The following is a 16,623-nucleotide window of genomic DNA, read 5'->3' as shown; positions in this document are numbered from 1 at the left end:
CATCCAAACCTTCCCATGAAGGCCCAGCTCAGCTCTGCCACAGTAAAGTACCTGGGCTCACATTTCCTTCTCTGCAGCACTCCCCTAACCCCTTGGAAAGTACCAGCAGGTAACTCACTGGACACTGCCCTGCCGATCCTAGTCACAAATCTGACAGATGGACAGATGCTGGCCCAGCAAGATCCCAGAACACCAGTCCCCTCTGCAAAGGTCCCGCACACCCACCAGATACAAAGCAGCAAAAGTCATGTTTGCTAATGACAAAAATCTGCTGGTGGCTGGAAAGATGGCTCAGTCAGTGCATGGGGACCCTAGCTTGGATCCCTACCACCCACACAAAAGGCTAGGGTGGGAGCATGTCTGTAATCCGAGTGCTGGGGAGGTGGATCGCCAGAGCTCACAGGACAGCCAGTCTAGCTGAGTTGAGGAGAAATTTGAGACTGTCTCAGAAAATGAGGAGAGTGGTAAAGGCACCCACTTCTGGCTTCTGCACCTGCATTCACATACACACACTCCCACAAGAACATGTATATATACTATGTGCATACTCCCACGAGAACATGTACATAGACCATACGCTCAGACCAGATGACTGAGCAGATAACCCTGTCCGTACTACAACAATGAGAGGAAATGACTACTCCTAATGGCTCAAGAATCTGTGTGTCCCCAAACTGTGACCAGAGTCACATGCACATGCTGCTCTGGGCTCTGACCTCTTCATGACCTCACTCTCCACCATGGAGCTGTCCACCACCACAATCTGCTCTGGAATTCTGACATCCACAGAGAGGAGGCCCAGGGAGAAGAGAGCCAGAGCTGTCACACAGTATCCTCCAGGGCTATCCAAAGAAAATGCCACCAGGTCACTTGGAGGGTCACTGCTATCCAGGTCCTTGAAGGAAAAATGATCAGGCTGGTCTAGTATGCTGGCGGCCCGGAGTCTGTCGTAGAACTGGAAGGATTCGGTGCAGATGGTGGTGGGAAATCGCCATGTGAAAAGCCTGTAGGCAAAGCAAGAAGGAGATGCTATTGAAGAGCTGCTGTTACAGCCTGTGCTGGCCTGCACCCTGTGCCGCCCCCAGCACTCATGCCCACTGTGATGGGAAACAGTGCTGCAGACCAGTATTGTGGGGGCATTTCTTCCCCCACTCACCTTGTACATCCAAGGTGGGGCCAGTTCATCTATGCCAAAGGCCTGGCAACGCCTCATGCCAACAGCTGGCAACCCAAGGAGGAGGAACCTCCTTTTGTGACAGTTGATAGGACATGCGTGTCCAATCTCACTGTCTGCAGACGTGGAGGCCAGTTCTCTGACAAAAGCCCAGAGAGCAGGGACCCAAGAAGTGTACCCTACTTGCCGACCACACCCATACCTTCTGCTGCTTCACCCTCCCCAGATGCAAAGGAGCCCAAGCTCCTCAGGGTGAGGACCTGGAAGAAGGAAGGGCCTGGAATGGGGAGAAGCCAAAAGGACTAGTGGTGGAATCATCTAATGTCCAAATGTGGTCCCTGCTGACTGGAGGCTGGCATGACATGCCTGGATGAGGGGCTTCCCAACCTGCAATCAGAGGCTGGTGGTGCAGAAGGGTTCTGGGGGCACCCTGCCCAGCCCTGCAGGGCACAGGTGGTACAAAAAGGCCCTGAGCTGAATGAGGGAGGGATAAGGCTAGCCCATTAGGCAGGTGCATTGCTACCTGGACTGCTTACACAACTGGAAACTAACTTTCCTCTACTTGCTTCATGGCAGCACTCCTTCACAGGAGACAGGCAGAAAGAGAAGCGCTCCTGGACCAAGCCCTCTGCTCCTGAGCACACTCACTTGTAGTATGACTGGGAGAGCTGGTAGGACATGGGCACGAAGGGCACAGCACGGTTCTTCTTGGGACCCTGGGAATGGCTGACTCGGCGCCGGTTGACCAGGCTCCTCTTTTGGCATTCCATGAAGGCCCGCACTAGGACAGGCTCCCGGAACTCCCGGTAGAGACGGAAGATCTGTAATAGCACATGGCAGGGTGAGGTGCCTGGCCAGAAGGGGAGCCAGCCATGGCAGCATAAAACTGCAAGGAGCCACTCACAGGAACCCTGGCTCAGCTGACCAGCCTGAATGTCTCCAAGAGGCTCTCAGGCTCTTGGATAGTACTGACCCTGGGATTTCCTAGTGACAGTGCACGGAGCATGACAGTTCAGTGACATTCCGAAGCCTTGCTGTGAAGCAGGAGAGAAACCAAGAGAGGAAAGTAACTTCACTGCTGAGGATCACTGGGGTGTGGGGCACAAAGAGCAGTCTCTTGGAAGAGACCACTTGAGTGTCACACAACCCTGATTTTTCCAGGCAGTCTGTCTGACAGGTCTGGGTGTGCACAGTCCGACCCCAGGGGGGAGACCGTATGGGGCAGAGAGAACGCTGCAATGTTCTTCACCTTTCCTCCCTAAAGAAGTGGAGTAGAAGCTGCAGCCAGCACGAGGGCTTGGCCGTCTACGATTTCTGCTCTTGAGAACTTGCTGGGTACATCCTCCAGACACCTGCTGCTGTGTGCTGGGTCAAGACAGCGGGGTTCATCCACTTGGATCCTGAGAGCCTAGGCTGCCACAGGAAAGTATCCTTGTAGCTGTCTGGCGTGCCTGCAGTATCTGCCCATTCCTCTGTCTTCTGAGAACCTAGACTGCAGGGGAACCTAAGGGGTACTGTATGAGCCTCGCTCGTCACTGATGGCCCTTAAGTCCTCAATGCTAGCTCCTGAGAGCCACAGATGCACCCTGCCTGCTCTGGGGGATGGGTGGTTAGATGGTCTTTCTTAGACACTTTCCATCTGAGCCTAGATGTCCCTAGAAATGGAAGTGGAAGTGGAAGAGCAGCTGGTGGCTGTTTACTTTCTTCTCTGGGGCTGAGGAAGCAAGCAGGATGCTGAGGGCTCACAGGCCTGGGCTCCCTGCTGAGCATGAGACATATCTTTGGCTCTCTTTTTAAACAAGCATGAGCCCAACGAATAATTGGTATGGCCATGGCTGAGATCTTGGGACTTCTACCTCACTGTATACTCTACTGTAGTTCAGGCTTACACAGGGCTTCATGTTCTCCAGCTGCAGAATGCCCATGAAGCCAAGGGAGCGGTGTTACCAATAACCAGGTTCTCACTTGGAACCATGCAGAAGGCCAAACAGAGTTAAGTGCTGCCAGGAAACAAGTGTTTGCTGGCACTCTCAGATATGGGGTCCTAGGTGTCCTTGTGGGAAGAAACTGTACCAGGTGACTTAGAGCTGGAGAGATCTAATGACACTTAGGTCCACTGCCGCTCAATGTCCAGTGCCAAGGTAGTGTTCTGAGGCAAGATATCAAAAGCATCTTCCTGCCAGGCATGGTGGTGCATACTTTTAATCCTAGCACTTGAGAGACAGACCTTTGTGAATTCAAGGCTGGCATATCTACACAGCAAGTTCTGGACTAGCCAGGGCTACCTAGTGAGACCATCTCAAAAAAAAAAAAAAAACCGGCCAGAGAGATGACATAGGTTAAGAGCATTGGCTGCTTTTCCAGAGGACCCAGGTTCAATTCCCAGCACCCACATGACAGCTATTAACTGTCTGCAAATCCAATTCCAGGGGACAAGACTCACTCTTTTGGCCTCTGTGGGCAACACACTCCATGTGGTTCACAGATAAACATGCTGGTAAAACACCCATATACAAAAATAAAAATAAGTAAATCTTAAAAAATAGTAAGAAACAAGAAAAACAAAAACTAAACATCTTTCTTCAGCAGTTCCACTGGAGCCCTATGGCACAGGCCTTAGGAGGATGTGTCTGCAGCCCCAGCAAGACACTCACTAGCACAAAGAGGGGTTGTGATGGCTAGTGTCATCAACTTTATGGAATCTAGAATCACCTGGTAGACCTCCAGGTATGCCCATGAGGGATTATATTGATTACAATAATTGAGGTAGGAAGACTGTCCACTATGGGAGGCACCATTCCCTGGCTGTGATCCATGCTGAAAAGTCCCTGAGCAGCAAACTCAGCAAGCACTCATTCCCGTTTTTTGACTGTAGATGCAATGTGCCTCAAGCTCTTGCTTCCTTGACCTCTCTTGAGTTGCTTATTAGAATACTTAGAATACTTCATCACAGCAACAGGAAAAGACTAGACAGTGGCTCAGCGCCTGAGTCAGAACCAGAGACAGGGATGCCCAGGCTTACTGGGGCCCCACCCTCAGTAGCTTGGAGTTGGCATGCTAGAGTGCTTGTACACATGAAGGAAGCCTTAGGTTTGATTATAGCAGCAATAAATACACAAGAATGAAAGACACTCAAGGTCCCCGAGACTCACAGCTGAGAAGGGCAGAGTAAGCATCCACATAGCTCTGGTTCCCTAAGGGCCCTGTTGTGCTGAGGAGGCCAGCACCCACCTGGAAGGACTGGCAAGAGTTGGACTGGCTGTTAGAGAGGGACAGTGTGCTCTGGATCAGGTTCTGTAGCACCAGGAAGTGGATGTCCTCCACACTGAAACACAGTAAGTACCGAGACTGCAGGAGGCTGCTGGCCCACAGCAACCTCCTGAGAGGCTAAGTGCACACACGAGAAATACTTAGTTAAGACATTGCAATCCCACAGAAGTGCAGTGAATGCTGACGTAGTCACAAAACCCAAGTAAAAGGCAGTTCCTAGACTTACTAATTGTTCAAGTCTCACAACAACAACAACAACAACAACAATCTGTTCCCAGCTAGATGTCTGCCTATAATCCCAGAACTAGGAGGCTGAGATGGGAAAGCTGGCCCACAGAGCAGGTTTCAGGCCAGTGTAGAAACAGAGTAAGGTACTGTCTCAACAAACAAAAGTATCTTCCCTTAGAGGGTAAGGAGCAATACGGTGTGTAACCAGCTTCTAAAACAGCTAGTAAAAGTAAGCTTTTTCTTTTTCTGACTCTAAATGAGAAAAAGGATCATTTTGTACTACTTGATAGTGCTAAAATTCAGATGAATATTTCTTTAAAGGATGGGGAAAAAAAAATCATTTTCTGTGGGTTGAGCTCACTTAAGAGCAGGCGGGTGACATCTGAGGTTAGGCCGTGGCCAACTTCCTCTGTAAAGGGCCAGACCCCATGGGCTCTAGTAAAACCACTCAGCACAGAAAGGAAACAGTACAGACAGCACATCAAATGAACATGGCTTGTGTTCTCAAGTTATTCACAAAAGCAGGTGGCAGGCTGGATTTAGCCCTAGGTTCCCCATTGAGGCTGTAGCTGAGAAATGGAGCTTACCTATTAAGTTCATCCTCCTTCCTGACACGGTCCTTCTCATCTCCGATTGCCAACACTCGGTATCTGCATAGGAGGCAGAAGAGTATGCCGGTGGGGCAGGATGGCCTTCCACCGAGCTGGCACTTGCTCATGGTGGCCATTCATTGCTGAAGGGCTGAACAAGCCAAACTCAGCACACACAGAAACCACACCAGGTTTCACCCATCAAACAAGTCCATTCTTATGACTTGAGGATCAGGAGAGTCAGTGTCCTCTTACAAAGCATGGTGGGAACACATGGATAGGCAGGGACAGAGGGTGTAAAATTGTGTACTCACTGAATAGAAGACAAGCAAAGTGAGGAACGTGGAAAAGAACGCAAAGAAACGGTCTGTGTATGTTTATGGGTGTGTGGTGCATCTGCTTATTTGTAGGTTACAAGTGCACATATGTGCAAGTGTATGTGTGTGGAGGTCAGAGGTTGACCTTGAGTATCTTCCTTAATCACTCTGCATTATTTATTGAGGCAGGGTCTCTCACAGGAACCTGCAGCTTGCTGATTAGCTAGTCTAGCTAGCCAGCATGCTCAGGGATCCCGTCTCTGCCTGCTGTGCTGTGAGTATAGAAAGGCTGCCATGATCACCTGGCACTTATGTAGGTGTTGGAGGTGTGTCTGAACTCATGGAAACCAAACAGGAAGGTGCTATGAGGCTTAAGGCAGAAAGACGGATAGGCAGAGGGATGAAACTGATGGAAGGCTATGGTGAGGGTGAGGAATGAGTTTTAGTGATTTATTGTGCTTACTGATCTTAAATAATAACATACTACATATAACATTATGTATCTTTTTTTTTTTTTTTTTTTTTTTTGGTTTTTTGAGACAGGGTTTCTCTGTGTAGCTTTGCGCCTTTCCTGGAACTCACTTGGTAGCCCAGGCTGGCCTCGAACTCACAGAGATCCGCCTGGCTCTGCCTCCCGAGTGCTGGGATTAAAGGCGTGCGCCACCACCGCCCGGCAACATTATGTATCTTATAAGTATATACCATTATTATCTGTCAACAGGAAATGAGTAAATTGGACCTGATGCTGCACACCTGTACTACAGTATCTGGGAGGATGAGGCGAGAGGATATGAATTCAAGGCCAGCTTGGCTACATGTAAGACCCTGCCTCAAAACAAACAAACAAACACAAACCACCAATAACAAATTGAGGAGTTGGGGGTTTGCTCTGAGGTACAGCATTTGCCTTGTATGTATAAGGTCCTAGGTTTAATCTCCAACACTATGGAAATAAAAATAAATAAATCTTACAAATAAGCAACAATCTTGATGGCAGAAGAACAGAACACTTCCTGTCTTTTCTGTGAATTTTATGCAATATCACTTTACATGAAATTGAAGTCAATATAAATTCATGGAACTAATTGTTAAAACCTCAGGTTTCACCAAGTCATTCCTTTGGTTTTCAGAAAAGTAAAGTAAAACCTCAACTCTGCAATGGTAAATTTTACCTAAAATTTATTGACAGAAAAAGTGCCTTTTCAGAAAATTCCACTTTCATCTTATGGGGAGGGCATGGAAGTCTCTTCCATCCTGCCTGGTCCACAGAGCACTTAAGGCCAAAGTCAATGTTATCGGCCACACCTGCAACTCACTTTTCCTTGAAGTGTGTAGAGCTCTGCTTTTACATTCTTAAAACTGTCTTCATTTGGGATTACAAGCAGCCTCTTGTTTGAATGCACATGTGTAGGAACATGAACCACAAGCATGGGCACAGACATTGAGATACCATCAAGAGTGAGCATAAACCGCACATCCATGCATGGAAATTATAGACGGTGCTTTCCTGCCAAATAAAAACAAAACCCAGAAAACAGCTACAGCTGGGGTGGTGACACAGGCCCATAATCCTAAGGATCAGGAGGCTGAGGCAGGAGGAATGCTCAGACTTAGGGACTAGCCTGGACTACATAGATCTGTCCCACCACATACAAAAAAGGGCAATTACCATGGAGGTCTCAAAGAGTGGACACTATATTCACTACTAAATGAACCTTAGAGTATGATTCCCAAATGAAACACTGAGAGCGAGGGGTATCTCTCTGAGGATGGGGAGGAGTGTGTCTCCATGAGGATGGAGGAGGAGGGATCCGTATCTGGATGCTGCTGTGGAAACAGGCCTGGTTCATGCTCCTTCAGATTTTCCAGCCTCCCCAACTATTCTCATACTACTATGTTCCTCCACACAAGTGGTGAGCCAAAAACCTAATCTCTCTTATGAGAGGCACTCGGCATAGGCCCTGGCCCTGCTTTGTGACCCTGGCCCGGGGACAGTGGCCTGTGCCTCCCTAGGACTGAAGCTGTGCAGGACAGATGCAGCTGTTCTGACACCTGGCTGTGGCCCTAAGGTAGATCACTGGGACCTTCAGCCACCCCCTTCCCTCTCCCTTCCTTCCATCTTATAGTCTCCTAATAAGTAAATCAACAAACTCAGCAAGAAGCACACACAACACAGAGCCTGGATTAGTTAGGTGGGCAGCAGGGACTCAGTGGGAGAAGAAACAAAGGTACCAGGACGTGCAGGGCCTCAGGTTACCTGGCATCAGGTGGTCAATGCAAGGCCAAGTACAGCCAGGCAGGCACTGTCCAGCTTGCTAATCTCTGCTACCCACCTGCAGAGTGCAAGGCTCTGCCCATTCAGGACAAGACACCTACTTGGCAAAGAGCTCCTGCAGTGTGTTGGGGATCTCAAGATTGGGGTTCCTCAGGCCAGAGCTGAACTTTTCTTTCAGCTTCTCCACAAATTCTTTAAACTCCTTGGCACAAACCTGTAAGACAAAAGCTTAGCTGTTACACCTTCCCAGGGGGTGGAGGCTGTGCAAGCACCAAGGACACTGTGAGCAAACTCCTCTGGCAGCCATGCCCCACAAACACCATATCCTGAGTCCCCTGTCACTGGAGTGGTGAACTCTCACTGCTATGCCAGGACTCTGGAGTCCATGGGGTCCAGTGACACTGACAGCTCTCATACCTGTTCCCCACCTTCCCCAGGCTAAGGGGAGATGCAAACACTGCCTGCACTGTCCCCACCGTGCACATGGACAGGCTAGCTGCCAGGCACACGTTGCTCTATTACCTCTTTTCTCTCAGCTTGGTTTTCCCTGGCTGCCCTGTGTAAGCTGACTTCTCCAACTTCTCCAGACCCTCATGCTCACCTGTGGCCCGCTGCCTTATGCAGACTTATCCGAGAAGTCTCCGCTTGGCCTCATACCTTTCCTAGAGCTCAGGCCCAGAGAAGCAGGGCTAAAAGCTTGGGATGCATGCAGTCACAGAAGACTGGCTTCCTCTCTGGACCTGGGCAAGCCTCAATTCCTGACACACCTGGCTGCAAACCTGGGCTGTTGCTGTGCTCCAAGAGGATTATACCCCTCCCTTTTACTGTGTCCACTCGGCTGCCCCCAGCTTCCCAGTTTCAGGCCAGAGTAGAGACCTCTAAAAAGTTCACAGGAGCAGACATGCCTACTGACTGTTTAGTACCCAGTCTTTCTTATTAGTAGAGGTGTTCTGGTTTGGTGTGACTGGCCTCTTAGGATGAGCCAGTGTGCCAATCCATTCATGTCACCTCAGCCTCTGTATGAGGTTTGCTGGGAGCTTCTGGAACTTTGTCCAGAGGTTCCATGTTCAAGATGGAGAGCTGAGCTCTGGTGATTACTCTATTACTCTCTATTCTTTCATGGCAGCGTGAACACAGCCCACTACGCTGACTGCTTTGTTTATATGACAGGTGAGGTCTTCAGCCTCACGAGGCTGGATTTGCTTGGTGCGTGCACTTCAGTATTCCGGGCCGTCTTAGACCCCTGTAGGCCCATGCCTTCCTCACCTGGGAGAAGACTTGTCCCATGTGATGAAGGCCAGGGCATTCTCTACCTGTTCTAGGGGCAGACACACACCCCTCCCTGGGCTCTCCTAGTAACAGGTCTGACACGGGTATAGCAGGGTCTAAAATGGCTGACAGCAGGTCAACACACTCTGAGCCAGGGCAGAAGTACCTGGGCCTGCACAGCTACCTCCTTCCTATCAGACACCATCTGGCCCACCTGACGGTAAACCCACAGAGCAGCTTTCAAAAGTCTCGGCCTGCGATTTCTAAAGAGTTGGTTTGTTTTCTTAACAGGCCCCAAGCTCAACAGCATTTGAAAGCACCAAGTCATACATGGTCAACTTTAAAATGGACGCCTGGAGTCAGGGCCAAGGGTCCTAAGCACGGGCAAGCTGACTATGTTTGTAGGGTCCTGAGGGCTAGCAAGTTCCTCAATGCCTATCTTCAGAGTGCACCGGGCCCTGCCACTGCATGGGACTTACCTTTGGGTCTTCGTAGTTACCCTTTCGACTCATGAAATCTCCAACGAGTGCCTTATCCTGGTACACCTCTGCCAGGCAGACCCTGTGGGAAGGAAGGTCCAGTGCTATTGAAGTTGCACCCTCCTCTGTTGGAACACTGGGAGCCGATGGCCAGCTCACTGAGAGCTATGATCTACCTAAGCACTGGTGGGACAACTAGCTTTGGGGAATGAGCGCCCTGCAGTGAGCTGCACCCAATGCAAGCCAGGCTGGTCAAGGCTCACATTTCCATCTTGGCTTGTATCTTCCATGGAGAGACTGAGGACAACGCCATTCTCCCTCAGCACTACCCCATCACAGGGATTTGGATAGGACCAACAGAAGTGTGTGTGTGAATTTTAAACTACTGTACACCACCATCTGCTATCAGAGTTCCTGGCCCCAGCACTGCCGTCCCCCTGCCAGCCTCTCCATTCCTGTGAGGGCAGTGGAACCTGGCTTGCCCAAAGGGAAGCAAAGGAGAAACAAGCCTATCAAAGGCTCAGCCAGCCAGTCTGCCATCTCTGCTGTCAGGGAACGGAGAGGCCTGGGCTGTGAATGCTGTCCTTGGTTTTCATCACCTGACTTCCAGGTGAGCAAATGACCTCATCTCCAGTCCACAGGAGGACAGGACCCCAGGGCTGCTGACTCTGGAACCCCCTTTTTTCTTTGTCCCAGGGCATGCTGGGAGTAGGGAGCCCAAGCCTCAGACCCTCTTCCCTGACAACTCTCTACCATTTTGACACACCTCTTGACAGGTGGACATTTTTCCTTCAGAGAATTCTTTCAGGTAGGAAACAAGAACATTCTATAAATAAGCAAAAGTGGCTTCATACAAGAAAGGCCCTAGGCATGCAATGTGGACATGGCCTGGCCGACTGCAGGTGACCAGCAGTGCAGAATTGCTGTGCCCTGGCTAAACTGAAACTGGAACAGTACAGGACATTCTTCTGTCCCTGCCTCCCACCCTATCCCACTCTCGCACTGGTGACATGTTGTGGGTACCTCCCAGCTCCACAGAATCTCTCCGGCCTTCCCTCCTTGGTCCCCTGTGGAGGAAGCTGTGGAAGAGCCTGAAGGGCTGTAAGGAGACAGTGGATTGGCCCTGCAGCCAAGAAGATGCTTTGTGATTCCTAAGTACCTGCTGTCCCCACAAGGCCTGGGCCTCACCCGGAAGGACTTGGGGACAACCAGTTCTGCCAAGGGGATACAGTGTTCTTTGGTCTGTGTTCTTTTCCCAAGAAAGAGCTCCATGAAGTTCTTAGGACTGCTCTGATCACAGCAGTGCCAGTCAATCCCTGCCCTCCATGCATGGGGATACCAGGACAGATGCACAGTGAGCCTCACTCAGCGCCTGCTCCCAAAGGTGATCTGTAAGCTCATGTGCACAGAAGTGCCCAGAACCACACCTGCTCTGGAAGGTCATGTCTGTTTCACCTGCAGACTCCAACACCTGGACAGCCACTGTACTTATCACACTTTACCTGGATTCCACCCACACCCGAGTCTGAACATGACGGGTAAAGGGGGAGAAAAGGAGCTAGAAGTGCTGGAATAAGGGCTGGCACGATCCAGCTGCAAATGTGGCTTACTTGTAGTTCATAAAGGCCTGGGGATTCTTGACTATGTAGCGAGCTCTTCGTCCAACCGAGTGTGATGTCTTATCCAAAGACTCTTCAAAGGTAGCATGTAAAATGTCCCGCACAACCTGCCAGGTGACAAATGGTCCTTTCACCTAGTCCAAACACAGAGTGACAGTTAGTACCTGCAGAGCCCATATTCAGGACAGCTAACAGAAAGGATTGGGAATGAGTGTGTCCTAGGAGACTGTTTCCCCAGGGAGGCTCAGAGCGTTCACCTCATGTTCGCCTCCCTACACTGTACCAAGTGAGACCTGGGTACAGAAAAACAGGACAAGTCCTCAACATCGTATGGGATTGTACTTCCTGGCACGCACTGAGGAAGGCACCAGTATCAGGTAAGGTTAAGAGAACAGTAAATGTGCTTTGGGAGTTTTGCTTCTTTCTTTTGGTACTGAGTTAGGGTCCTCTCTGGGCAGTCAGGGCTGGCCTGGAACTCCTGACTCCTAGGATCAAAGGTGTGCATCACCTTGGGTAGGTAGAGAGTGTTAAAGACTGATACATTTTGTGTTCTCAGAGGCATTCTGTACTGTGTGCCTTCTATCACATCATCTTCTAATGTATATACTGGAAGAAACAGAATGAACTAAGACAGCAAACTCAGAACATGTCAGAAAATAATAACACACAGGAAAGGGTTAAAGACAGTTGATTTTCCTAACAATGCTAACAAGATGCCACCAAGTTCTAGAGAGGAGTGGGAGGCAGGTGATGGGGGAGGGGAGGCATTCCTGACCACCAGTGCTGTAATAAAGAGCCATGTGAGAGGCAGCAGACGGAGTTCAGGATGGTAACGGGCACCTCTCCATCTTCCTTAGAGACAAATAGAGATGGAATTTAGGAAAGGGTGGGGTGCAAGCATTGGAGACAATGGATCAGAACAGGGATGGAAAAAGCAACACGGCCCTAACTGGCTTTTACTGGTTGGTATGCTGGTGACCAGGACACAGATCAGCCGTAAGAACCGCTCTATTTGTTGACATCACTGCCTGCAGTGGCCCTGACCCAGTCGGCGTGGAGCTCATATCCTGTTGGCCTCTATAAAGAGCATGGGTTTGCTCATGCCTTGTTGCTCGCCATGCTGGCAGGAAGCACAGAGCCAGGGGTCATGAGGTGCTGAGGGAACGTGAAACACAGGAACTCTGGGTGGGGCTGTAGAACCTGTCACCAATAGAAGCACGGAAGGGTTTGCTGACTGAAAACAAGGCAGGGAAGTTACAGTGAGTGTGGAAGACAAATGTGTAGGGCTACGGCCAGGAAATGCCAAGTGTCTTTGCCATAGGGGTACAACTACTCTAGGGCCCAGGGGTAACAAAACTACAGAGCCAAGGTGGAAATCACGGTTCATGGTACTGAACACACCAAGCCCACTACAGGCAGACAACACAGAAGGAAGGAAAGGGTGGGCAGCAGACAAGAGTGAAATGGTTTGACCTGCTCCACTGCAGCCAGGCAGACGTGCACGCGCATCTAACTGAAGGCTGGGAGAATGTGCAGGCTAGCAGTGCAAGTACACAGGATTCTGGGAAATGCTCTTCTGGGCAGCTGCTGGGAGTGGTAATAAGTCCAGAGCCATAGCTCTCACAACACAACAAAGGCTGCTCCCAGGGGCCTGGGTAATGGCAAGAACCTTGGTATTGAGGACATTGCTGGCAATTCGGCAGAGCATTAGCAACCCATCCTCCTGCATGGACCAGGAGACACGCAGCCGGGTCATCATCCGGAGGGCATTCTGGTCAGCCTCATCTTGGTAGCGCAGCTTTTTGCTTTTTGCTTCCGGGTGCTCTCCTAGAAACACAAGGGGAGAAGAGAGGGACCTTCAGCAACTGGCTTGAGGCAGGTTTTCTTCCAGAGGGGAAGAGCGCCAACTGCACTGGCAAGAAGTGACCAAGCCTACCAGCTACTAGACAATGCCCAATTCCAAACAAGCAAACCAGGAAGGGCAGTTCTTTTACCCATTTCTCTGGCTGAACGTCATGGGTTAAGGTTAGGCAGTATGAACATGGCCCTCACAGCCAGAGAAATGTGACAGTAGGCCTTCAATCACGGAATCCACTGGTTTTTACCATCCCGAAGCAGCTAGCCTGATAGAAAGATGGAGTGGTCTTTTGAAGACACAGCTAGAGCAGCAGCCTAGAGGGTTGGGGCAGGGTTTTCCAGAAGTTTTGAGCCAGTGTCCAATATATGGTATGGTTTCTTCCATATCCAGGATCTATGGGTTCAGAAATCAAGGAGCAGAAGGGGATAGTTCCACTCACGGTCACTCTAGTGACCCACTAGGAAATTTTGATTCTTCTTCCTGGGACCTTAAGTTTTGGTTCCAGAGTGGGGAGTGCTCCTGCCAGGAGCCAGAACAAACTTTCCACTGAACGGGAGGCTCATTCTCCCCCCTGGCCACTCTGGACTTCTGATGCCAACAAGCTAAGAAAGGAGTAACAGTGTTGATCTAGATTACCAAGGGGGAAGTGGACTGCCTCTCCACAATGGAGGTAAAATAGATTATGGCTGGAGTGCTGTGGTTCTCAATCTGTGGGCCATGACCCCTTTGGTAAACATCTTATCTCCAAAAATATTTACATTACAAGTCATAACAGTAGCAAAATTACAGCTAAATGAAGTAACAATGAAAATAATTTTATGGTTAGGGGTCACCCCAATGTGAGGAGCTGTATTAAGGGTCACACTAGGAAGGTTGAGAACCACAGCTTTAGGGCATCTCTTGGTGTTACCATGTTCTGTGATTAAAGTCAACGGCAAACTACAACAGCCTAACCCAAGCAGGATGACAAAGGGCACAGAGCCTTCAGGAATGAAGGTACAGGTCACTCCTCCAGGAAGAGAACCGAGACTTGCTGAGGTGCTCGCTGAGGGTGGAGGAAATAGAGAACCGGTAGCACAAGGAAGCTTGGCCCCTCTGCCTGCTTGCTTTCATTTATCAAGGCCATTTCTTCTCAGGCATTAGAGCCTACTTCTTCGGGATTCCAGTGTATACTTACTGAAGATGAGCTGAGACATCCAGCCTCATGGACTAAGCAACAACTGGATTCATTGGTAGACAGCCATTGTTGGACTAGCTGGACCACAGCCTGTAAGCCATTCTAATAAATCCCCTTTATACACTCATTCCGTTCCTCTCATCATCTACCAATCTACGATTGCTCCACCGGGTTGCTAAGTCCTCTGAAGGTGGACATCTTATAGAGATGTTTCCAGAACATGTTCAAAGAATAAGTGGGGTAACCAACAGCAGCCTCTGAGCCCCCAAGTATCTGTGTGCCTGTGACCTCAGGGTGCATGTGGATTCTTACACACTACAGGGATGGCAAGGCCTATGCTCTAGGGCTGTCTTGAAGACCAAAAACAACAGTATAAAAACTTGTCCTGGGGTCAGCAAGGTAAAAATGGCTCAGCACGTGAAGTGGTTTGTAACAACCTGTATTTTAGAACCCTATGTACATATACATAGGTAAGTGCAAAACTATTAGAAGAACAGCACAAAGAGACCTCCTGCAAAGCCCACCTTGAGGCTGACCTTGACTGCCACTTGGTGGAGAAGCCCCTGAGAGCGACAGTAAAGCGTGCCTCTGGGTGTGCCCAGCATCCCTGCCTCCGTCTGCCTGAAAGTGAGCCACACTCTACCACACGCCCCCTGCCATGAAGCTCTGCCTCATCAGCCCAGAAACAGACCATGGACCAAACCTCTCATACGGTGAGTCAATATATCCTTCCTCCCGAAGTGGCTGGCATAGGTATTGTCAGTGACGACAATCACAACAGCACAAGACGCCTGCTATGTAACAAGGAGCAGCCGAGTGCACCATCACACAGTCACACTGTGGGAGCGCTGGGTTAGGATCCACATACACATCAAGCCACTGCATTTTCCCTTTGAGGAATACTGCTCTATATCCTGGTCTTTCATGTATCTGGAACAGGCTAAGTTGAGGGCTATGTCAAGTGATGGGACGTTTATTATGAATGCCAGCAACACAAACCAATAAAGTAGGTTCCTGCTTAAGCACTTTTCTCTGAAGAATCTGCAGCCATGGTTGACGTTAAAACATACGGCCTACTTAGGGAACGGTCCCCTCGGTACTCACTTCCATTAGAAGTACAGTTCAGATGAAGAACAAGACTAGAAAGCGCCAAGGAGGGCTGTGCTAGTTCTGAAGGAACAGTGCAGGTTTAAATGATTCCCAGCTTCCACCTAATTACTCTTCAACAGGACTGAGCTTGGCCAGATGAGCAGAGACAGACACTCAAAGGCAAACCAAGAGAGAAAAGATCTTGCTAGGAAGATTTTCCAGGTAAGATGAAATCAGAAGGCTGATAAAGAGAAAGGCTGGCAAAGCACACAGCCAGAGAAACCTGGAGAAACGGTTCATTCTTAGATGGGCTATGGACACAGCAAGTCAGGGCTACAGACTGGGGAAATGGACACTTTGCAGGATGAACCCAGGCCCTGTGGGAGCAATACTGCCATGTGCCATGGACATACAACGATAAGGTCACGAACACCCCCAGGTACCTCTTCTTCTTCGCTTGATCTTTCTGATAGGCTCCTTCTTCAGCCGCTTCCGCTTCTGGCTCTTCCCACCACGCACTTTTCGGTTCCTGCCAGGGGTAGGTTCTCGGTCCAGTTCAAACTGTTCCTCCTTGTCAGTACAGAGCTCGGTATCAGCTCTCCCCTCTGACCAGAGTGGCAAACGGCCACTGCCTAGAAATAATCAGAGGATACAACTGCTTGGCATAGCCCCTGTAGAGGCCATACAGGCCAGCAGAATCCACAGTGGTGGTGGCCTGAACTAGCCTCATAGTTGGCACTGTTTAGTGTCAGCACACACACCTCCAGATCCAAGAGGCATTGGGCGCTTAGACAGGAACGTCTGGAGTCTTCCTGTGAGCCCATTCTCGGGGGTGTTGTTCTGAAAGGTAAGCAAAGCACTGGGGTGAGCTGTGAACTTCCATGGGTCTCTACAGCCATTCAGTCCCTGCAGGTGCCCTCCCTCCTGGAGGCATTATGCCACCAGACTTTGTGTGTCTCTAAAAAGGAGCACCCAAACACGTGACAGTGTAAGCCAGAAACCAATGGGAAAGCAAACTCTAGGCCAGTGTCCCCTCTTAGCAATAGTGATGATGGCTCCAGGCGCAGGGGTGGAGTGTCCCCAGGAGCCTACCTTTCTGGCTTTGTTGATAATGTAGCTGGTCCAGACCCAGTTGCGCTTCAGGTGTGCATAGAAGCTAGAATCCAGCCCAGCAGCTCCTAGCCCATCTCCAGGGACTAAGCCTTCATCTACAACTTCTCGGCTCCCCCTGAGACAAGGCAAATGGAAAAAGAGCCCTTCCTTGTAAGTTAAGAGCCT

General features: G+C 49.9%; 1 protein-coding gene across 1 annotated transcript in view; it reads right to left on the bottom strand.

Annotated features, from left to right (window-relative positions):
* Positions 1–16,623, bottom strand: part of Gtf3c1 (general transcription factor IIIC subunit 1) — a 58,655-nt gene that overhangs the window by 6,361 nt on the left and 35,671 nt on the right. The window contains 11 exon segments of the mRNA XM_059258392.1: positions 717–1,004; positions 1,823–1,995; positions 4,406–4,499; positions 5,260–5,322; positions 7,956–8,068; positions 9,603–9,684; positions 11,213–11,355; positions 12,891–13,048; positions 15,789–15,977; positions 16,107–16,185; positions 16,438–16,573. Of these exon segments, the coding sequence (XP_059114375.1) occupies positions 717–1,004; positions 1,823–1,995; positions 4,406–4,499; positions 5,260–5,322; positions 7,956–8,068; positions 9,603–9,684; positions 11,213–11,355; positions 12,891–13,048; positions 15,789–15,977; positions 16,107–16,185; positions 16,438–16,573 (1,518 nt within the window).

The sequence above is a fragment of the Peromyscus eremicus genome, chromosome 1 (genome assembly GCF_949786415.1).
Source record: "Peromyscus eremicus chromosome 1, PerEre_H2_v1, whole genome shotgun sequence".
NCBI lineage: Eukaryota > Metazoa > Chordata > Mammalia > Rodentia > Cricetidae > Peromyscus > Peromyscus eremicus.
The sequence above is the reverse complement of the archived record's forward strand: the minus strand, read 5'-3'. Positions and strand labels throughout refer to the sequence as shown.